The sequence below is a fragment of the Antechinus flavipes genome, chromosome 1 (genome assembly GCF_016432865.1).
Source record: "Antechinus flavipes isolate AdamAnt ecotype Samford, QLD, Australia chromosome 1, AdamAnt_v2, whole genome shotgun sequence".
NCBI lineage: Eukaryota > Metazoa > Chordata > Mammalia > Dasyuromorphia > Dasyuridae > Antechinus > Antechinus flavipes.
This window is the reverse complement of record NC_067398.1, coordinates 668911192-668932859: the sequence shown is the minus strand read 5'-3', so window position 1 is coordinate 668932859 and position 21668 is coordinate 668911192. Positions and strand designations below refer to the sequence as shown.

The 21668-nt window shown below is 43.9% G+C and overlaps 2 protein-coding genes across 2 annotated transcripts; both read right to left on the bottom strand.

The window, feature by feature from the left end:
- Nucleotides 1-263: 263 nt before the first annotated feature.
- Nucleotides 264-9498, bottom strand: LOC127545084 (neutrophil elastase-like). Its single transcript, XM_051972125.1, has 5 exons — nt 9390-9498; nt 6018-6171; nt 4245-4386; nt 2739-2969; nt 264-582 (listed from the first exon to the last, which is right to left on the bottom strand). The coding sequence occupies exons 1-5, from the start codon at nt 9442-9444 to the stop codon at nt 373-375; spliced, it is 792 nt and encodes a 263-aa protein (XP_051828085.1). The 5' UTR covers nt 9445-9498; the 3' UTR covers nt 264-372.
- A 5110-nt stretch (nt 9499-14608) lies between these two features.
- On the bottom strand, nt 14609-21294 carry LOC127545083 (myeloblastin-like). Its single transcript, XM_051972123.1, has 5 exons — nt 21177-21294; nt 19051-19207; nt 17672-17813; nt 15571-15801; nt 14609-15128 (listed from the first exon to the last, which is right to left on the bottom strand). The coding sequence occupies exons 1-5, from the start codon at nt 21220-21222 to the stop codon at nt 14910-14912; spliced, it is 795 nt and encodes a 264-aa protein (XP_051828083.1). The 5' UTR covers nt 21223-21294; the 3' UTR covers nt 14609-14909.
- Between the last annotated feature and the right edge of the window lie 374 nt (nt 21295-21668).

Here is a 21668-nt window from a genome sequence, read left to right as displayed (position 1 = left end):
TCTTCAAGTGTAGGGCAGATAATTATGTACCAGGACTAATATAGTGGATAACCCTATTTAGGTAGAGGTTAGAATATATGACCTCTGAGGTTCTGCACCATTTAATAATAGACTTCTTCATCCTAATAAAGAGAGGATTATTTCCCACAGAAAAATTCTAGGAATCTCAGAAGCCCACCTTAGACTTAGACCACTTTGAGTTGACTGCCACCTGCTGGCATATACTTTGGAAGTGAGAAGAAATCTCATAGCACATTCAAATGTCAGCTGGAAAGGATGATTGGGAGGCAATTTTATTGTTTATTGTTTCACTTGTAGTATGGGAAAGTATACATACATATGCAGCAGCATGATGGGGAGAGGGCAAGTGGGTTAGAAAAGCTTCTCCCTCCGGGTGGCTATCCTTCTCCAGGACCAGTGAGCATAGTGTTTGCGACGGCGTATTATGGAGTTAATCCACCGGATGAACTGGGAGACTGGGGCAAAGCCATCAGGGTAGAAGCCGGAGGCACAGCCTCCTCGAACATAGGAGTCGATGCCATGGACTACTCCATTACAGACCAAGGGTCCTCCAGAATCTCCCTGGAGAAGACAAAGAGAAAGAGTTGGTCAGGGTTTGGGGAAGAGCTGAGGAGACACTGAGTTAACTTCTCAGCCTCCTCTTCTCCCCTTGACCCTGCTCCCTAGCATTGATAAGAGCCTCTCAAAGACTATTGACTTTGGTTTGAGCTATCCAGCAACACATCCTGTCCCCTCTCAAATTAACCCCCACCCTCACTCCATTCTATACAAACTCAGTCTTATTATTTCCTAGAGGACCTCATGCCTATATCCCTGGCTACCAATCTGTTAAGGTCCAGCTGAAAGGGCATCTTTTTCAGGGAACCTTCCCTGATCTCCAAACTGGGACAGATTTCTTAGAGTCATAGAACTTAGAAATGGAATAGATTATGTCATCTCTTTTCTCTATTCCAGTTGAAAAAAAAAGTGTGAAGCAGAATGCTCCTAAGGTCCAGTTTAGGTGCCTCCTTCCATCAAGAAGCTTTTCTAAAGTATCTCAGTTGTAGTTACCCCACTCACTCCCAAATCTATTTTGAAGCTCTTAAGGGGCATCATGGGTGAGTCCTGAGACAAGATTCAAGTTCTAGGGGCAGCTAGATGGCGCAGTGGATAGAGTGCCAGCCCTGAGATCAGGAACCAAGCTCAAATCCAGCCTCAGACACTTAACACATTCTATCTGGGTGACCCTGGTTAAGTCACTTAACCCCAATTGCCTCAGCCAAAAAAAAAGTTTTACCTCAGACACTTAACAGGCAAGCTACTTAATCTCAGTTTCCCCATTTGAAAAATTGGAATAATGAAGCATCCACTTTACGAGACTATAATGAGGATCATCTGACAATATTTGCATTTATGTATCTGTGGCCATGTTCATAGAATCTAGCTAAAGCTAAAAGAGACCCCAGAGGCATTCCAGTCCAATTTCCATGTTGTTTCCTCTGCACCTTCCAATAGATTATAAACTATTTATAGGCAGGGACTGTGTCTATGTTTGTCTTTGGAGCCCTAGCAGTCAGAACAATGCTTAGTATACAGCAGGCACTTAATAAATGCTTGTTAAATTCAAGGTCCCCTAGCTAATAAGTGGAATAATCCTTCTAAAGCAGAGGTAGGTCCATATCCATGTCATTCTTCCAATGGGATCAGGGAAGGAAATAAGCATTTATATGACATCTACTGTGAGCCAGGCAATGTACTTAGCACATTACAAGGATTATAACATTCCATGTTTTGTTTCTGTCTTTGTGCACTGGTACATAGTAAATGCTTAATAAACAGTTATATTCAGTTGTATGCTGAAGGTCTCCAGCTCTAAGAGCCACAGAATTATGATGTCCCCTTTAGTTCACTTTTATTCTCATTAGAGATGAGAAAACTGACGATTGGTTTCCCTGCTACAGGTCACATAACCTCCAACTAGCAGAAATGGCATTTGAACTGAAGGTTGCACATTTAGAGGACTTTCCAGTTCAAAGAGCTGTCTCCCTCCTGCTTCATCAGCCTCAATTTCCCATCCCTATCATTCAGCCCAAATTCTTATTTCTCTCTTTAATCTGCTAGGCCTGGGCGTTCCAGAATGCTGGTTCCCTCTCTAATTCTGAGACTCTCTGGCTCCTACTCTTACTCATCCTTGATGGAAGAAACCCTTAAAATTCATCTAGTCTATCCCCTCACTGTGGGGCAAAGATAACAAGCATTTATCTAGCACCTACTATATACCAGGCACTGTGCTAAGCACTTTACAAAAATTATGTCATGTGAGTCTCACAACAACTCTGGGAAGTAGGTGCTACTATCCGTATTTCATACTATCTTTTATGCTACCAATATTTCACAAATGAGAAAATTGAGTGTGAGGAAGGTGACTTGCCTAGGGTCACACAGCTAGCAAGTGTTGTGAGGCAGGATTTGAATTCAGATCTGCTTTCCTCCATGCCCAGTGGTCTGTCCCAGCCCACTGTGCTATCTCTTCCTAGAGATACTTTCTAGAGAGACTCATACCCAGGAGTGTTCATTCTAAATCAGATCTCTTTCCTCTATATCCCAGTATGCTCATATGTTCTGAGTTTTGTTGAGTCTAGTTAAATGTTCTTAATGGGCCTCTGACAGGAACTGGGAGCTGAGTTGGGACAAGTTGTAGACTTGAATATGGGGAATGGGGACCAGGTGATACTTACAAAACAGATCCCAGAGCGGCGTCGGGGTACAAGCGTGCAAAGGTTGCCAGAGGGGCAGAGCCTGGTGACGACAGTCACGTTGAGCTCCTGCAGCTGGGCAGGCGGACCCCTGTTGTTGCTCAATTGCCCCCATCCCATGGCCAGGCACTGGGTTCCTGCTCCCACGTTCTGGCCTTGCTGGGGGAGCCGGGCCACCTGGACGTTAGCATTGATATTGGCTGTGCCTTCCAACTGGGAGGAAGTGAGACAAAAACAAACATACATGAAGCTGGTCAGCCTAATGGTCAGTTAGGGTAGATTCAGATTTGGAGCCCACCCCAGTCTTGACAGTAGAGGAAGTCTAGTCTAGGAAAAGGAAGGTAAATGTGAAAATGGGGATAATCACCGTCATTTCCTTGCCTAATTAAGGTCCTGTACTAGCTGGGAGAAAACTTAAAGGTCATCTAGTCCACATTTCATTTTACAGATGAAGAAACTGAAGTAAGCAGAGATTGTATGATTTGCCTAGAATCACACTGTTAGTTAAGCAATAGAAGTGAGGTTTGAACCCAGAGTTTCCTAAATTCATTGCCCTATCCACTATTTCATAATACCTCAATTCTTGCCAGCTAGATTCTACTCTGCTAAAAATAAGTGTCTGTCAAAAAAGAGTGCACTTTACAGGGTAGCTAGGTGGCACAGTGGATAGAGCACCAGCCCTGAAGTCAGGAGGCCCTGAGTTCAAATCTGCCCTCAGACACTTAATACTTCCTAGTTGTATGACTCTGGGTAAGTCATTTTAACCCCAATTGCCTGGGGGTGGGGGAAGAATGTAACTTTTAAAAAATGATCATTTTAAATGATTTAGTCAGTGGCTGTTTTTCAGAGCTTTTCCCACCATACATGTTGTCTTTGCAATAAGAGTATGTTGTAGATAGGACTTTGTTTTAAGGAAAGTGCTTTGGGGACCTTAAATAAAGCAACATCATCCCCATGGGAAAGTGAGGTATCATTGTTGTCAAGAGGCTATTATAGCCCTTTGATTTCTGCTCATAAAATAGCAATTTTAGCTTCCTTTCCTTTTTTTCTTTTAGCTGAGGCAATTGTAGTCTAAGGGACTTGCCCAGGCTCACACATCTAGGAAGTGTTAGATGTCTGAAGTCAAATTTGAACTCGGGGCCTCCTCACTCCGGGGCTGGTGCTCTATCCCCTGCGCCACTTAGCTGCCCCTAGCTTCTATTTCTATAACACTTGGCTAATGAAGCAATTTCTCTTCAGCAGCTTTGGGTGGGAAAGAAGGAATATTATATATTATGACATAATATTATGATGATGATTTCACAGATGACAAAATTGAAACCCAGAGAGGGGCAATAACTCCTAGTCACCATTTTTTAGTATCAGAGCCAGAATGTGACCCCCAATATTCTGACATTTCTGTTTATCCTTGCATTGAGCTCCCTTGGATTCCTGCATCCAGGAGCCTTGGGGATCTGGGTACCATTCCCCACTCCTTATGTCACACACCTGAAGAATCACAATGTCATTCTGCAGGGTCTGAGGGTTGAAGCCGTTCTCGAAGACTCTTTGAACACGCAGCCTCTGCTGTGTGGGTTCTAGACTGCGAATGTTGTGGGCCCCCAACACCACCTGAATGCTCCCAGGGTTCCTAGGTTGGGAAGAAAAACTTGGAATGAAGGCTAACAACAGTATAGGAGAGGCCCAGCTGGGAAGATCAGCTAACCACCATCTAAATTTTGACCCACTTTAAAATCCAGATTTCCAGCTGGGGCAGAATCTTCAGCTACCCCTTGAGGCAGCTGGGAGAAAAAAGGGGAAACAAAGTATAGGCCTGGGAGGAGGAACAGGGATGTTCAGAAAACTTCATCTTTGGCTGGGCTCCATGAGGCTTTAGGTCCACTCCCCCTTCTTCTTTTTTTTTTTTTTTTTTTTTTTTTGCTGAGGTAATTGGGGTTAAATGACTTGCTCAGAGTCACACAGCTAGGATGTGTTAAGTGTCTGAGAGCAGATTTGAACTCAGGTCCTCCTGACTTTAGGGCTGGTGCTCTGCCCACTTCATCACCTAACTGCCCCCTCCCCTTTCTTCTTACAGAATCATGAGCTCCTATGATGTCAGAGTAAGATGGGGAAACTGAGCCCCACAAGGGATTTGCCTCAAGGTTGCAGTTTCAAGCACCTATAATGTGTTTAACACATTGCCTGCCATATAATAGATGCTTCATGTTTGTTGACAAAGCTGGGACTGAAACTCAGACTTTCAGACTTCAAATTGAGCTGAGAGGAACCTTAGACATAGAATATTAGACCCTTAGAACACAGGATGTCAGAGCTGGGAAGGACCTTAGAACCCAGAATGTCAGGGCTGGGAGGGCCCTTAGAACCCAGGAGGTCAGAGCTGGGAGGGCCCTTAGAACTCAGGATGTCAGGGCTGGGAGGGCCCTTAGAACCCAGGAGGTCAGAGCTGGGAGGGCCCTTAGAACTCAGAATGTCAGGGCTGGGAGGGCCCTTAGAACCCAGGAGGTCAGAGCTGGGAGGGCCCTTAGAACTCGGGATGTCAGGGCTGGGAAGACCCTTAGAATCCAGGATGTCAGGGCTGGGAAGACCCTTAGAATCCAGGATGTCAGGGCTGGGAGGGCCCTTAGAACCCAGGAGGTCAGAGCTGGGAGGGCCTTAGAACCCAGGAGGTCAGAGCTGGGAGGGCCCTTAGAACCCAGGAGGTCAGAGCTGGGAGGGTCCTTAGAGTCCAGGAGGTTAGAGCTGGGAGGGCCCTTAGAACCCGGGATGTCAGAGTTGGGAGGGCCCTTAGAATCCAGGAGGTCAGAGCTGGGAGGGCCCTTAGAACCCAGGAGGTCAGGGTTGGGAGGGCCCTTAGAATCCAGGATGTCAGGGCTGGGAAGACCCTTAGAATCCAGGATGTCAGGGCTGGGAGGGCCCTTAGAATCAAGGAGGTCAGGGCTGGGAGGGCCCTTAGAACCCAGAATGTCAGAGCTGGGAGAGCCCTTAGAACCCAGGAGGTCAAAGCTGGGAGACCCTTAGAACACAGAATGAAAGAACAGGAGAGTGTTAGAACCTGAATCTTCCTCAAAAGCTTCCTAATCACACAGCTCATTTTACAGCTGAGGAAGCTCACTGTATGCTGGGTGCTAACCACTCCCACTCTTAAAGCCCGAGTCATAGAGCTATTCCCCACCCATGGATTGCACTCTTGCAGGCGTTAGAACCTCTTTTCTCTTGCTCCCCGAGGCAGGTCTTTCTGCCCAAACTCCTTTGGTTACTCACTTGTCACTTAGACAGTGGGCTGCAGTCATCACAAACCTAGGATGGATCAGGGTTCCCCCACAGAAGTGGCTGCGCTGCTGCAGAGATGCTATGTATGGGCGTGAATGAGGTACAGCGGTCCTTCCTCCTACGATCTCCGAACCCAGGACTGAACCTAAAGGGATCAGAGAGACAAGGTCAGAAACAAGATGGAGGAGGAAAAGCTCCATCTCTTCCCCCTCCCTTCTGCCCCTCCCTTTACAAAGTTTCATTTACATGAACTATTACAAAGTGAAATGAGCAGAACCAGGAGAACATTGTATACAGAAACTGCAACATTGTGTAATGATCAATATAAAGGATTTAACTCTTCTTCACAATACAGTCATTCAAGACAATTCTAAAAGACTCATGATGAAAAATGTCATCTACATCCAAAGAAAGAACTTTTGGAATTTAAGTGCATATTGAAGCATATATTTTTAATTTTTAATTTTTCTTCTTTTATTTTGCAGCATGGCTAATACATATTTTGCATGATTTCACAGTATAATTGCTATCACTTTTTTTTTTTTTGCCTTCATGATGGGTAGGAAAGGGATGGGAGGGAGGCAAAAAATTCAGAATTCAACTTTAAAAAAGATTAATAAATAAATGAGTAATAAGTATTTGTTGTTTTTTTTTAGTTTAAAAGTAATAGCAATCCAGCAGGATGATTTCAGAAAGGCCTGGAGAGACTTAAACGAACTGATGTTGAGTGAAATGAGCAGGGCCAGGAGATCATTATATGCTTCAACAACAATACTATATGATGATCAATTCTGGTGGACATGGCCCTCTTCAACAATGAGATGAAATAAATCAGTTCCAATAGAGCAGTAATGAACTGAACCAGCTACACCCAGTGAAAGAACTCTGGGAGATGACTATGAACCACTACATAGAATTCCCAATCCCTCTCTTTTTGTCTGCCTGCACTTTTGATTTCCTTCACAGGCTAATTGTGCACTATTTCAAAGTCTGATTCTTTTTGAACAGCAAAATAACTGTTTGGACATGTATACATACATTGTATTTAACTTATACTTTAATACATTTTACATGTATTGGTCAACCTGCCATCTGGGGGAGGGGGTGGGGGGAAGGAGGAAAAAATTGGAACAAAAAGTTTTGCAGTTGTCAATGCTGTAAAATTACCCATGCATATAACTTGTAAATAAAAAGTTATAATAAAAAAAAGTAATAGCAATTTTCTGAGATGACCAGCTATAAATGACTTTGTACATTCATTTTACAGTAAACCACAACTACTCTGGATTTATAATGAGAACTCTTATCCATACCCAGAGAAGGAACTGATCAAGTCTGGATACAGATAGAAGCATTCTCTATTTCTCTCTTTATCTCTCTCTTTATTTTAACTTGATTTTCTTGAGTGTTTTTATTTTCATTAGGGTGGGAAAGTTACATTTTCTTTCATAACTTGATTTTTATGGGAATGTTTTGCATAACTTTACATGCATAACTTCTTAATTGTGGATGGAGATAAGGGAGATAAAGAGAGAACCTAGAACTCAAAAATCTAAAAAACAAATAAAAAAATTGTTTTGAATGTTACTGGGGAAAATATAAAATAAATTAATTAATTTAAAAAAAGTTTATCCCTTCTTCTTCCTATTATCTGTCAATCAGTAGATAAGAGAGGTAATTACTTTCTCCAACATTGTCCAATAAGCCAGTAACAGATCCAGAAACCTGGACTCCTGACATCTTTCTTGGATGCTCCATCCTTGAACCTAGTGCTGTCCTTCCCCAGAAATAACATCCTGGCTATCCAGGGAGAGTATAATCACTGCTTCATACTTCGAAAAATATAAGAAAATAGAGAGAAAAGGGGGGGAGGGGAAGAGAGAGACACAGAGAGATAGAAAGGAGAGGGGGGAGAGGTAAACAGAGATAGAGACAGACAGACAGAAAGACAGAGACAGAGGAGGGGGAGGGAAAAAGGGAAGGAGGGAGAGAAGAGACACAGAGACAGAGAGAGACATGCTCTATAGTTTAGATTTTAAAATATTTAAAGAAATGATGCATATGATCTTGTGGTCTAAAATTGTATGGGGAAAGTCAACCCAAGAGGGATGGGAAGTTCTCAAGAATGAAATGCAGAAAAAGGAACCATCCAATGATGATTTTAGACAAGAATGGCTTTTCTAAAAAGAATAATGTGACCACAGAGGGAGTTCATTAAACAATTGAGATTAAAAAAAATACACTTGAAAAATATGGAAGCAATAACCAGCAACAAATTTATACAAAGAGAGGAATCGTTCTGTAAAAACAGGGTCAGGAATGTTAATGCTCAGAAAGAAAGCCTGAGAAGAAAAATCTATGCTTCTGGCTCTGAAATTCTATATTTTGTTTTCTAAGACCCCTCCTAGCTTAGGAATTTCTATATTTGAGTTTCTAAAGCCCTTTTGGCTCCAGCATTCTATGTTCTAAGTTTTCTCCTAACTCTGATGCATTTTTCCCTCTGTTCTAGTCTCTTTTTCTATGTCTGACACTCTGTTGTTTTCTTTTCCATTTTAATTCCAATAAAACTAACATTTAGTTTCTGTTTCATGTTTCTTATCCTCAATTTCTAAAATATCTTAATCTTAGACATTTGGAACACTTTGGATTTTACATTCTAAGAGCCCTCCTAGTTAAAATATTCTAGGTTCTTGGCTCTAAGATGCTTTCTGCTCTGATATTCTGTGTTCTACATTCACCACTGCTTTCCTAGTCTGAAATACCATGACATCACTTGATATTTCTTTTCACTCAAACCTTCCATGTTAGAAGATTCCTCTTGTCTTACATTTTGTGCTTTATATTCTATAGACCTTATTATTTCCTATCCTCTGTATTCTATACTCTTTCAGTTTCAGCATTTTAGGTTCCGCTCATCAGATTTTTTCTAGCTCTGATAGTCTGTACTCCATATTCTAAGGAACCTCCCAGTTCTAATCTATATTGTACATCTTTAGTTTAACACAGTGCTTACCTAGTACATAGTAGATGCTTACTAAATGCTCCATTGTTTATCTGCCTACTTAGCAAGTCATTTGTCTGCCCTGCCATCCATCCATCCATCCATCCATCCATCTATCTTCCAATTCTAATATTCCATGTTCTAAAGCTCTATGATCTGTAACTAAGCCCTTTCTAAAAAGTATCTTGAGTAATAATGTCGGTATGAATGAATAAATAAATGACTGTTCCTCCTTGTCCTGATGGGAGAGCTCTGTGATTGGAATTTCCATGTACTTTCTACTGTCTCTTAGCCACCATCCACTAGACTTTATCTCTCTAATGCTAAACAAATGGGTGAGCAGCAGACAAACAGAAACTTACTCCCATGGATGAAGACCAGCAGGAGGAGGAGAGGGCCATGAAGGAGGAATGCCATGTTGCAAGGAGGCAGTGGGTGTCTGCAGCAGCCTTTGGGGTCTTCATGGGTCCCCCTTTCCTAATCTCTCCTCTTATAGTCCCTTGTGGAAAGTTCGTTGCAATTGCCCCATAGATCAGGCGTTAGTTGGGAGTTGTTACTTCACCTATTTCCTTGATCACTTGATCAGGGGGCAGGATATAGGTACCCAGGACCCTGGGGAATGGGGCAATAAAGGGATGTGGGATATAGGAACCTCAGAAGCAATGGCAGCCTCCTACAACAGGCCAGAAAGGGAGTGGGCAGAACAGAGCCTTAGCTGAAGCAGTCTCAGGGAGTTATAATCCCAGCTCTGGGTGGGTTATGGACCTCAAAATCTTTGAATCTAAGAGCTAGAAGTGATTTTAACAGTGAGGCCATCTCCCAGATTGATAGATCTCCTCTCTAATGTCCCCATAGGTCATCTATCCTCAGTCTAACTCTTCTGATGCTCCTCCCAGGGAGCTCACTACCCCCAGGAGAGTCCAGGACCCTTCATCCACCCTCAGTCTATATCCCTCTGGTGCTCCTGACAGGGAGCTCACTGCCCAAGGAGAGCCCAGGACCTCTCATCCAATCTCAATTTAAACCCCTCTGGTGGTTCCCTGCCAGGGAGCTCACTACCTCAGGAGGGTTCAGGACCCTTCATCTACCCTCTGCCCAAATGCCTCTGGTGTTCCTGCCAGGAAGCTCACTACCACAGTAACCCCAAAGCCTCCTCAGAAACTGCCAGTTCCCTTTCCAAATTCCCGGAAAGATGTTCCAGTGTCAACTGTCTGTCTTGTCAAATGATGCAAGAGCAAACGGTGGCTAGGGGAAGAGGGAAGGGAGGAGGGAGAAGGTTATGTAGTAGAGAAAGAAGGGGGAGATAATCTGACTAAGCTTTCAGCCTGGCAGGAAGGGGTCAGGTCCGTTAGAGGAGGCAGCTGGCGGCTCATTTCTTGAGGCTGGGCCAATTCAACTTGGCTTCGGGGGCCCACACAATTATCTCTCTAATTACCAGGGTTTCCAAATGTCATTTCTGTGTTAATACTGGAATATAAGCAGAGCTCCATGCTCAAAGGGTCGAAATCATACGCACACACAGAGGCTCACATACGCAGGGACACCTGTGCATTTGGGCTTGTTTAAACATATGCAGGTATGCTCACTTTCAGACATGTACGTGTTCACTCAAGGTCAGACACACAGGTAGAGACAAATCTGCCCAACTGCATGCTTAGATATGCACAATCACATGCAAAGAAGTAGATACAAACTCAGAGACAGCAGTTTATCTGAAAAAAAAAAATCTGGGGATTTTAGCAGCCTCAGCCTGGATGGCAAGTGGACTCCGAATTGGACATGATAGCCCAAAAGTTGGTCTATCCTGGATTATAATTAAGAGACGCATAGTGTGCCCCACAAAATTACCAAAATGGTGCATGTCCTCTGACCACTGAGCTTATACTTGAAAAAGATCACAAAAGAGGAAAAGGACTCATGTGGATCAAAATATTTATAAAAGCTTTTTTTTGGATACAAAAACTAAAGGTACCCAAGGAGAAGTATTTGTACAAATTTTATGGCATATGAATATAATGGAAGATTATTCCTGAGTGCCCATCTTTTCTTTACTTCCTTGTAAACTGTCCTTTTCTTCTCTCTGGGCACTTTTTTTACTTTATTCTTTCCTTCCCTTTCATCCACCCACTAGCAGGCTATAATTAAGAAAAGATATATATATATATTACATATATGTATTTATATATAAAATATATATCTTTTCTCAATTATACATATACCCTTATACATAGACACACACCTAGCTTCCTGACTCTGCTGACCCCTTGCTTTAATTCTGCTCCTAATTTGCCCTGCTACTAATCAACCTCCCCCGACCCATGGATCCTTCCATTGTCTTCTCCCCTCACCTTTGGTTCCCTGTCTGCCTAACACTCCACCTTATTTCTTTATAGATTTGGGGAGGCACTATATCTTTAGGGTATATATGTAGGTATATATGCCTGTTTAATTCATTCCTGGTGTGAGCAGGCTTTCAGAACTATGAGCCCTCTTTCCTCCTCTAATGTCTCTGTGTCTGTTCTTGCTCTGCACCTCATTTGTATGACATAATTACCACTAATAATATTAGTAATTATGTTACTATTTTTACCTTAGCTCTGCCCCAATCTTTCTTTCAAGCTGTCGTATTGTTGATGTTAATCTTAAACGTACTATAAATTATGGAAGGTTATTCTGCTGAAAAAAAAAGATGAAGGGGATGAATTCAGAGAAGCCTGGGAATACTCATATGATCAGAGGCAAAGGGAAGTGAGCAAAATCAGGAGAATTGCTAATACAAAGTAATCAACAATGGAAAAAAATAATTCTGATCAACACAATGCCCAGCTATAATTCTAGAGGACTGATGGATGCTGAAGAATATGTCCCATCTTCTGAAAGAATGGTGATGGACTTCAAGTAGAAGCTAAGACACGCTTTGGGGGTATGGCCAAGATAGGGATTTATTTTGCTTGTCTATGAATATTGTTGCCTTTTTTCCTTCTTCTGTTGGATGGGAGGTAGGCTTAGGGAGAGGAAAAATTACTAGATAATTAAAAAAAAAAAGAAACCCAATTCTGTTACAAGGGAAGCGATTGTCCCTCCCCACTTTGATCAGACTACATATGGAGGACGTGTTGAGTGATGGGTGCCACATTTTAGGAAGGACAAGGATAAACTGGAAAGGGTCCAGAAAAGGGCAGCCAAGTTAGTGAAGAGCTCCAAGATGGTGATGAGAACTAGTTGAAGGCATTTAGTCTGAAAAAGCCTGGGGGTGGGATGGGTATTCTGGTGTCTACTTATATTTGACAGGTCAAGTAGAACAAATGTGTTACCTTTTCCACATGACACTTCCTATTTTACCTTTCTCTATATTTTTTTCTTGGTAACAAGGAATGACTTAATGGCTATATTCATAAATAAAGGTGCTATAAAATAAAAAAAAATATCAATAAATTTTAAAAATTAAGTGCTTCTTTTATTAAATTGGGACATGCTGGAGAAAGAGCAGTCCAATGCCATTTATTTGTGGAGAACAGAGAACAAGGGATGCAGGAAGTCAGAGGAGGAGCTGGCTGTGACCTCCATTGAGATATGCTAGAAAGAGAATGAAATTGGGGCCATATGGCCTGGGTTTGAATCCTAGTTCAGACACTTAACTTTAGCTGCAAGACTTTGGCTAAGTTCCTTGACTTTTATCAACCTCAGTTTCCTCATCTGTAAAATGAGGTGATTGGACATAGTGATGTCAGATAGACACCTCGGTGTATACTCAATCACCTCACTCTGCATTCAGCCAGATACCACACTGCATAGTCACCTCACTGTACATTCAGACACCCTACTGTACAGTCACCTCACTATACACTCATTGTTTTCTCAGTCACCTCACTGAACATTCAGACAGACACCCCAATGTATAGTCAAACACCTCGCTATATAGTTTCTCATAAAGTTTAAAATCCTCCCGTTGACTTCATTCCTCATCCCCAGACACTATATAATATAATAACACATATTATACATATATGCATTAGATGATAATATATAATGTGTCTCAATGTACAGTTTTTCATAAAATTTAAAATCCTCCCCTCATCTTCTAGACATTATATATAATATAATAAAATGTTATAATTATATAATCTATGTATTATATAATATAATAAATAATAATATATAGTATATCTAATATATATGTCTGTCTGTCTGACTACAGTTTCTCACAAAGTATAAAAACTTCCCTTAGCTCTCTCTCCTTACCTCTAGCCAGTTAATGCTGCCAGACCAAGCAGTGTGTCTATGCTTTTATATGATATTAGGGAGATAAAGTCAAATAAAAACACTGAATCCCAAGTGATTGATTCTCTCTCTCTCTCTCTCTCTCTGTCTCTTTGCCTCTGTCTTTCTCTCTGTCTCTGTGTGTGTATGTGTGTGTGTGTGTGTTTCTATGTGTGTGTATCTTTCTCTCATGGTCTCCTTTTACTTGGAAAACTTATATTCCTGTAACACGCCTTTCTAGATTAAAAGGGAATGAAGATACAGAACACTGAGTGTCAGAGAGCCTTAGGGATGACTCAATCCTACCTCATCACTTACAGATGAGCTTCAGAGACAGGGATGCCTTGGATCACACAGTGATTCATTAGTCAAGGCGGGAGTGAAGTCAGTCTTCTGATCCCTAGGTTAGAGCATTTGTGCTGATGTTTATTGCTTGCTTGACTGACTGACTTGAGCAGAGAAAGGTGGACAGGCTCAAATTCTGGTTGGAACGGGTTGGGTGGGCAAGCCCAGATCTTGGAATGCTTGCCTGTAATCTGGGTACTATCTCTAAGAACTTGCCACTACAGCATTTAGAGGGCTCTGTCACTTCCAACCTGGCCCAGGCCTCTCCTGCAGGAGATTTGGGGAAGGGCCATATATGACTGGCTTAACACTCCCAGAACCTTGTCCCCAGTCTCCTGAAAGACATAAATGCTTCCTTGAGAATGCCAGGAAGCCTCTAGAGCGAGGGAGTCTAGTGCTGGATGGAGTAGAGGGCTGTGATCAGAACTGGGCACCAAACCCTACAGCTTAGATAGTGACACACTCTCTGAAGCCTTAAGAGGGGCTGTGAGAGGCGAGGAGCAGAGACATGGCTTTCTAAATAATGACTTCGTTGGCAGAGTGGCCATGGAGTGCATTTCTCCTCCTTCTACAGAGAAGGAAACTGAGGCACCGAATGTCTGCTTGCCCGGATTCACACAGGTAGTTGGGGTGAGAAGTGGTATTTGGACTCAGGTCCTCCTGACATGGGCTAAGCGTCCTATCCACTGTGTTATTCAGCTGCAAGAAGAGGAGGAATGGGGAAGACCTGAAGGTGGGTAAAAGATTTTATGTGAGACCCTCAGAAGGTTTGAGGGGGGACACGTCCTCAGGTCCAGATGAAGATCCTGAGCTGACCGAGGCAGAATCATCATCAGAAAGGGGATCGTTACTATTACTACTAATGAACAATTGCCCTCTTCATCATCCTTGTTTTGCCCCGTGCCCTCCCCTGCCTGCCATACACGTGGCTGACGGATTGAGTTTTGAGGCGGTTAGTAATAATAACAACTCTCGGTTCTTTAGAACTTTTCAGATTTACAAAATGCTTCCCATGCACAGTGTCACTGATCCTCACAACAGCCCTGTGAGGTGGGCACTCGCACCGCCCGCACCTGACAGACCGCGGAGCTGAGAGCGGGCTGCGGTGCAGCCAGAAAGCGGCAGAGAAGAGCTCCGAACCCGCACCTGTCGACGCCAAGCCGAGCTCTCCAGTGCCTACGCCTTGTAGACGTGGAAGCCTCCGTACAGCCTCCGCCCCCGGGGTCTCCCTTCCCAGGAGCTGAGGATGGTGTGGGGGCTCTCGGGGGAAGGGCTGATCAGAGGCTCCACATGGGGCTGCCTGACACTTGCCCCTCTTCCTCTTTCTTCTTCTCCTCCTCCTCCACACTTTTCACGATAGAGTTGATCCAGTCCACGTAAAGGGAGACTCGGGCAAAGTAGTCTGGAAATCGCTGAGAGGCGCATCTGCCACCTCTGATGAAGGAAGCCACAGCCTGGACCACTCCCTGGCAGACGAGAGGGCTCCCAGAATCCCCCTGTGGACAGAGGTAAGGGTGGTTAGCTTCCCTTCCACCCTCCTTGGCACTGGCACCCGAGCCCAGGACACTTTCCATCACCCACTTTGCTTTTCCTCCTTTCCTCCCTCTCTCCCTTCCTCCTTCTCTCCCTCTCCTTCCTTCTCTTTTCTTTTCTCTCTTCTCTGTCTCTGTCTCTGTCTCTCTCTCTCTCTGTCTCTCTCTCTCTCTCTGTTTCTCTGTCTCTAGTTCTCTCTGTGTATCTGTTTGTCTCTCTGTGTCTGTCTGTCTGTCTCTCTTCCTTTCCTCCTTCCCCCCCCCCAAGGTGAAGGGAATTAACCCTAAATTCTGGACTTGCTAGAATCAGAATCCCTTTCCCAAACCAGGCTGCTGCCACTCGGCATTGGATTCTCTGCTGCTACCTTCCCATGGGGCATTGGTGAGTGGGGGATTAGATACGTACAAAACAGACGCCTGCCCGCTGACGGGGTGCCAGAGTACACACGTTATGCTCCCGGCATTGGAAAGTCACCAAGGTGACGTTCAGTTCTTGCAGGATCCTGGCTGCGGGCTGGTTGGTATCCAAGCGACCCCAGCCCATGGCCAGGCACTGAGTTCCCGCCGGCAATGATTGGCCCTGCGTCGGAAGCTGGGCTACCTGGACATTGGCATTCAGAGTGGCTGCACGGTCCAGCTGGGATGAAGTGGGCAGAGACAGGGCTAGTCAGCACATCACAATCCAGGCCTCCCTCTTGTCCTCCACTCCCAAGCTCTCCTCCCCAGCTTGTGTTCAGCCATGTGGGGCTTCCATCTCCACATATACCCCTCCTCCCCACACACACATTGGGTCAGGATCCATTAAGTGAACCCCCTGGACAGTTGTCATAGGGAACATTCCAATAGACAGGAGGCTATTTTATGCTATTACTTGTATGTGCTAATTGCAAGGGGAGAGGTATGTGCTAATTGTAACAATACAAAAAATGGAGAATTTTAATGTATATAAAGGTTTTTTGATCCTCTTAACAACTGATGATTAATATTCATGTTTTACAGATGAGGAAACTGAGGCTCAGAAATTAAGTGATTTGCCCTTGGTTACATGTAGCTATCAAGTGTCAGGGCTAAGACACAAAAACAAGTCTCTCCTAAAGGCAAGTCCAGTATACCCTTGGGTCCTGCCATGTGCTAATTGTGCGAATTGGGGTAACTCTGTATATGCTTGTATAGACTAGTCACCTTTGTGCTGGTGTGTGTGTGTGCGAGCACTAATTGGATATTGTTAATTGCATATGTGAGAATTCATTATGTGTTTTATATAAAAATTAGGTATGTCTCTAATTATATATGGGTTCATATATGGCCATTGTGTGTAAGATTTAATCACATAATTGCATGATATCTCACAGCTGACCTGTGCTAACTGCCCAGGTCAATGGATATATTTCAGTCGTTAGAAATTTCATGAGATGGAGGACAAATCCATTTCTGTAACATGTACCCATTGTTGCTAATTCTGACCTCTGCTAGCCCCTCAGACTAGCAGGTCCCTGAGGGCAGGGTTCTGTTTCTTCCTTCAAACTAAGGGCTTCCCTAGGCTGTGCCTCCTCTCTCTCTGTCTCGCTCTCTCTGTTTCTCTCTCTTTCTCTCTCCCTCTCTCCCCCTCTCTCCATCTCCTCTATTCCTTCCTTTCTCCTGGTCCCTCTATCTTTCTTTCTCTCTCTCCTCACCTCCATCCTTCTTTCTGTCTCTCTCTCCTTTCTTCCATGCCTTCCTCCATAACTCCCCCCCCATTTCTCTGTCTTCTGTCTGCCTATCGGCCTCTCTGTCTCTGTTTTTCTCTATCTCCCTCTCTCCCTTTCTTCCTCCCTCCCCTCCCTCCATCTCTATCTTCCTGTTCTTCCCTCCCTCCCAGTCCCTCCATCTTTCTCTCCCTTCTTCCCTCTCTCCCTTCTTCCTTTCCATCCCTCCCTCTTTCCCTCCCTCTGTCTTTCTCTCTCTTCCTCCTTTCCTACCTCCAGCCTTCTCTGTCTCTCTCTCCCTTCTTCTATCCCTTCCTCCATAACTCTTTTCTCTCTCTCTCTCTCTCTCTCTCTCTCTCTCTCTCTCTCTCTCTCTCTCTCTCTCTCTTTATCTTTCTTTCAGCTAAGTCCCTTCAGGTCCTGATAGACAAATCATCACTGAACTCCCCTGAGCTGGAAGGAACCTTAGAGACTTTCTAGTCCAATTCCATGGATAACGCTTGCCAGATCAGGGTTCAAGCTCAGACCTTAGATCCAGTTCACTTTGTAGTAGGCTTCTCCTAAATACTTCCCCCCACCCAACCTTCCACAGATCTCCCTATGACAGGACCGCCATCCTATCAATGGCCCCCCAGAGATATGGAGCCAGTGCTGGCCATTCTCTAGTTATTCCCATGATGTCTCTGGACCTTTGTGTGTTTCTTCTCCAGACTCATGAGCTAATGGACCTTCTTTTCTCCTCTTCCTGTCTCCCTGGCCACTTGCATCCCAATATGGAGTCAGAGGCCCACCTCTCCCCCTGCCCATCTACTTCCCCCTCACCTGAATGAGTGCGATGTCATTGAGTTTCAGGGTTTCATCGTAGTTGCTTATATAGAGGCGCTGAAAACCCAAGGTCTGCCAGGAGGCCTCAGGGCGTGTCAAGTCATGGGCTCCAGCGACCACCATCATCAATTGAGGCGTGCTGGAACGGGAAGAGAGGTCACAGAGTTGGGGAGGAAGGCTTCCGTTAGGTACAGTGGTCATTATAGTCACGTGTTTGAGGGACTGAGGGATCCTCAGAACCAGAGGGAAGACAAGTCTTGTTCCCATTTTATAGATAAGGAAACTGAGACTTAGACCAACCCAACGTCACAAAGCTAGAAACTGGGACCATCAGGATTTGGGTTCAGCTGGCACCAAGCCATGTCTTCCCCCCAACCCTTCACTGCCTCTTTCTCATTCCCCTACACTGGAAAGCTCAGACTTCTCCCTGCCTCTTGCCTCACTTTTACACAATTAGAATAGCCCAACTTAGAAATAATAATCATTGACATTTTTGTCCATCTTTATTAAGAAGCACTTATTCCTAAAAATAACATTGAAAGTTAGATAATGGCCTCGAGCCTTGCTCATGCTATCTCCTCAATATTTCTCCTGCCCCTCCTTCCACCGGCATCTACAGCTGCTGGGACCTAGCAGAACAGGCGCTTTGCTGGTCCTCCTTGCTTCTGGCTACAATCCATCCTTTGCTGCCAGCCATCCCTCTCTCTAGCCTCCCCCTTCTTTTACTCAGACGCCTTCCTTGGCTCCCTATGGCCTACAGGAGAAAGTCTAAACTTTTGAAAAAGTCCCTTATTCCCTGAAGCCTTCTTAGATTGCTCCCACTACTTTCTCAAGGAGAGTCATGTTTGCATTAATATGGTCTTGATCTTATGTTTATATATATTTATATATATATTAATTCAGAGAAGGTTTCTGAGGCAGGGTTCTGTCTCCCCTTTTAGACTAAGAGCTTCTCTAGGATAAGACTCCTCTCTCTCCCCTCCCTTCCTCCCTGCCTCACTTTCTCTTCCTCCACCTCCTCTTCTTCTTCTTACTCCTCCTCCTCCTCCTTCTTCTTTCTGTCTCTGTGTTTCTGTCTGTCTCTCTGTCTTTGTCTCTCTATTCCTCCTTCTTCCCTCTTTCCTTCCCTCCCTTCCTCCTTCCTTCCTTCTCTCTCTCTCTCTCTCTCTCTCTCTCTCTTTCCATCTCTCTCTCTCTCTCTGTCTCTGTCTCTGTCTCTCTCTGTGTCTCTGTGTGTGTGTGTCTCTCTCTCTTTCCTGAGGTAAGGGTTAAGGTCGGGGAATAAGACCTAGCTCTCCCGTGTCCCTCTCCCTGAGGAGGACACTTTGCCCACAGAGCCCAGAGGACCTCTCCGCTCCCTATAATTAATTACTCACATTCGGGCGACACAGTGGGCTGCCGTCATCACAAACTGAGGGTGGATCAAGGTTCCCCCACAGAAGTGACTCCCTTGAAGCTGTAGGGAGACTATATAGGGCCGAGAGTGGGGAATGGCAGTTCTGCCACCCACAATCTTAGAGCTAAGGACCAAACCTGTGGTGACAATACAGAGAGGAAGAGACAGATGAATTCAAGTATGCTGGTTCTATCCTTCAAGGTCCTCTCAGCAACTCATCCTCAAAGGGGACTCCCAGTGACCAGTAGTAGAGATGTCTCTATCACTCAGGTGTCTAAACATTACCTGAGGCAGGCAAAAAAGCCTAGACTGGGAGGCAGGAGTTCTGGGTTCTAGCCCCATCTCTGCTACTGACTAACCCTATGGCTGTGCATCTCAGTTTCCTCACCTTTAAAAAGGGGCTAGTAATTCTTGCATTACCCACCTATCTCAAACAGCTGTCTGAGGAAAGTGAAGCCTCGGATTTCTAGAGCCATAAAAGGAGTTATTCTTATTTTTCTTTTCACCTCTTCAATGGCATTTTGAATATTTTTTAATATTATTGGGTCTCATGATTGTTCTCAGTGTCACCTTAAATTCAGTGATGTTCTTATATTCTTATCAATTAATAGCATTAGATTATTATTCTCAGTGAATATCCCAATGTCTCCAGCTCATTTTACAGATGAGGAAACTGAGGGAAATAGAGTGAAGTGTCTTGCCCAGAAGTACATAGCTAGTAAATGTCTGAGCCCAGATTTGTACTCAAGAAGATGACTCTTACTGATTCTAGACCCGGCACTCTAGCCACTGTGCCCATTATTTAATACTGCTAAGTCCTTAATAACATAACAATATAATTAGGTTATCATCATTATTATTACTGGGTAGTAATAATAAAACTCAGGTCTCTGCATACATCTTCTTCCAATGTCTCATTAGGACATAATGTTGTCATAAAGCACCGTATACATGTCATTTATCATGATGATGATCATGATGTTATGCTATATTATATTATTAATGTACATTTATATGTAAATATGTTAACTACAAAAGCATAATCATCATATTATAATTAATGGTGTTATGCTTATGATGATGTTAAATTATATTATTAGGTTTATATATAATATATTAAGCAATAATGTAAATAATTATCCAATTAAATATTATGCTATATTTAATATATTGCTATTATCATTATGATGAACATTCCTTATTCCTCTCTGCAAGGAACTAAGGAAGCCCAGACACCTCTGCTGTGAGGTCCCTTTCTGACAAAAGATCACATCCTTCAATCTCATTAATCTGATCAGGGTTATTTGTTATTATTCAGTTGTGTCCACCTCTTCCTGATCTCATTTGGGGTTTTCTTGGCATTCTTGCTATTTCCTTCTTTAGCTCATTTTACAAATGAAGAAACTGAGGCAAGAAGAATTAAATGACTTGGCCCTAGAAAGCATCTAGGGTCACATTTGAACTCAGCAAGATGAGTCTTCTAGATTCCAGAGCTGTTACTGTATCAATTGTTGTTATGGAAGGAAGCAACTTCTTAATTCCCCCAGGGTTTAACAACTACATTAGGTTTGGAGTCTGGAGGACCTAAATTCCAGTGTCATCTCTTGTCATTTACTATCTGGATGTCCTTGGGAGGATATTCATCTATGAGCCTCAGTTTCCTTATCTGTAAAATGTAGAGGAACAATGTGAGACTAGGAGATCTCTAAGGTCCTTTCCTACTCAAAATCTGTGATCTCTATTTTCCATAATCTCCAATTCTCCCCACATCCTCTCCTTCCCTCCCCTCCAGCCCCAGTCCAGACCCCAAAGTCCCTGAATGATATCTGGGAGACCCTGAACTGGCTTATTTCTCCACAAGTTCCTGAGGAGCATTATCTTTGTTTTTATAGATGAATAGAGACTGAGTCATTTGCCCAAGAGCACAGAGATAATAGCTATCTGAGCTAAGATTCAAACCCAGCTCTCCTGGCTGAGGGCAAATCCCCAGAGTCACACAGAAAATCAGAGGCAGAGAGCCAGGTCTGCCTCCCTGGATGCCTCATGCCCCACCCCAGGCAGGACCAGACAGAAAGGTGGTACAGTAAGAAGGGAGATCATACTTACAGCCTTGGATAGAAACCAGCAGTGAGAGGAGCAGTAAGGAGGCCATGGTGTGATAGGTCAGGGGGTGCTGGTAGAGCCTGGGAGTCTCTGGGCTCTCTCTTTCTGATCTGTCCTCTTATAGGCTCTTTGAGAAGGCCGTTGGGATTGCTCCACAGACACATAAATCCAGGCTTCCCCCAACTTCCTCTTGTGCCTCAGTGGGGTGGGAACCAGAAGATGGAAACAGAGAAGGAAGGGAGAAAAACAGCAGAACCCCTGCACCCTCAGGGAGCAGCCCCTGCCTCCATTTGTCATCCCATTGTAAGATTCTTAAAGTCCTAAGGATCCCCCAAGGCCATCCAAGCCAGCCCACCTCCCAAAGGGATGCCCTGAACCATCCCCCAGAAAAGTGACTACCCTCAGAGTCTTATCTGCCAATTTGGAAGCCCAAAACAAGCCCTCTATAAATGGGTGCTACAATAAATTATTGGGGGCACCTCAACACCTGGCCTG

What these genes read in the sequence shown, in the direction of transcription:
- LOC127545083 (XM_051972123.1), bottom strand. Translation starts at nt 21,222, where the DNA reads ATGGCCTCCTTACTGCTCCTCTCACTGCTGGTTTCTATCCAAGGCT. An exon ending in GCTGGTTTCTATCCAAGGCT is followed by an intron (nt 19,208 to 21,176) that starts GTAAGTATGATC and finishes TTGTCACCACAG; the next exon opens with GTTTGGTCCTTAGCTCTAAG. An exon ending in AGCGGGCAGGCGTCTGTTTT is followed by an intron (nt 15,129 to 15,570) that starts GTACGTATCTAA and finishes CTCTGTCCACAG; the next exon opens with GGGGATTCTGGGAGCCCTCT.
- LOC127545084 (XM_051972125.1), bottom strand. Translation starts at nt 9,444, where the DNA reads ATGGCATTCCTCCTTCATGGCCCTCTCCTCCTCCTGCTGGTCTTCATC. An exon ending in GCCCACTGTCTAAGTGACAA is followed by an intron (nt 4,387 to 6,017) that starts GTGAGTAACCAA and finishes TTCCCAACCTAG; the next exon opens with GAACCCTGGGAGCATTCAGG. An exon ending in GCCGCTCTGGGATCTGTTTT is followed by an intron (nt 583 to 2,738) that starts GTAAGTATCACC and finishes TGTCTTCTCCAG; the next exon opens with GGAGATTCTGGAGGACCCTT.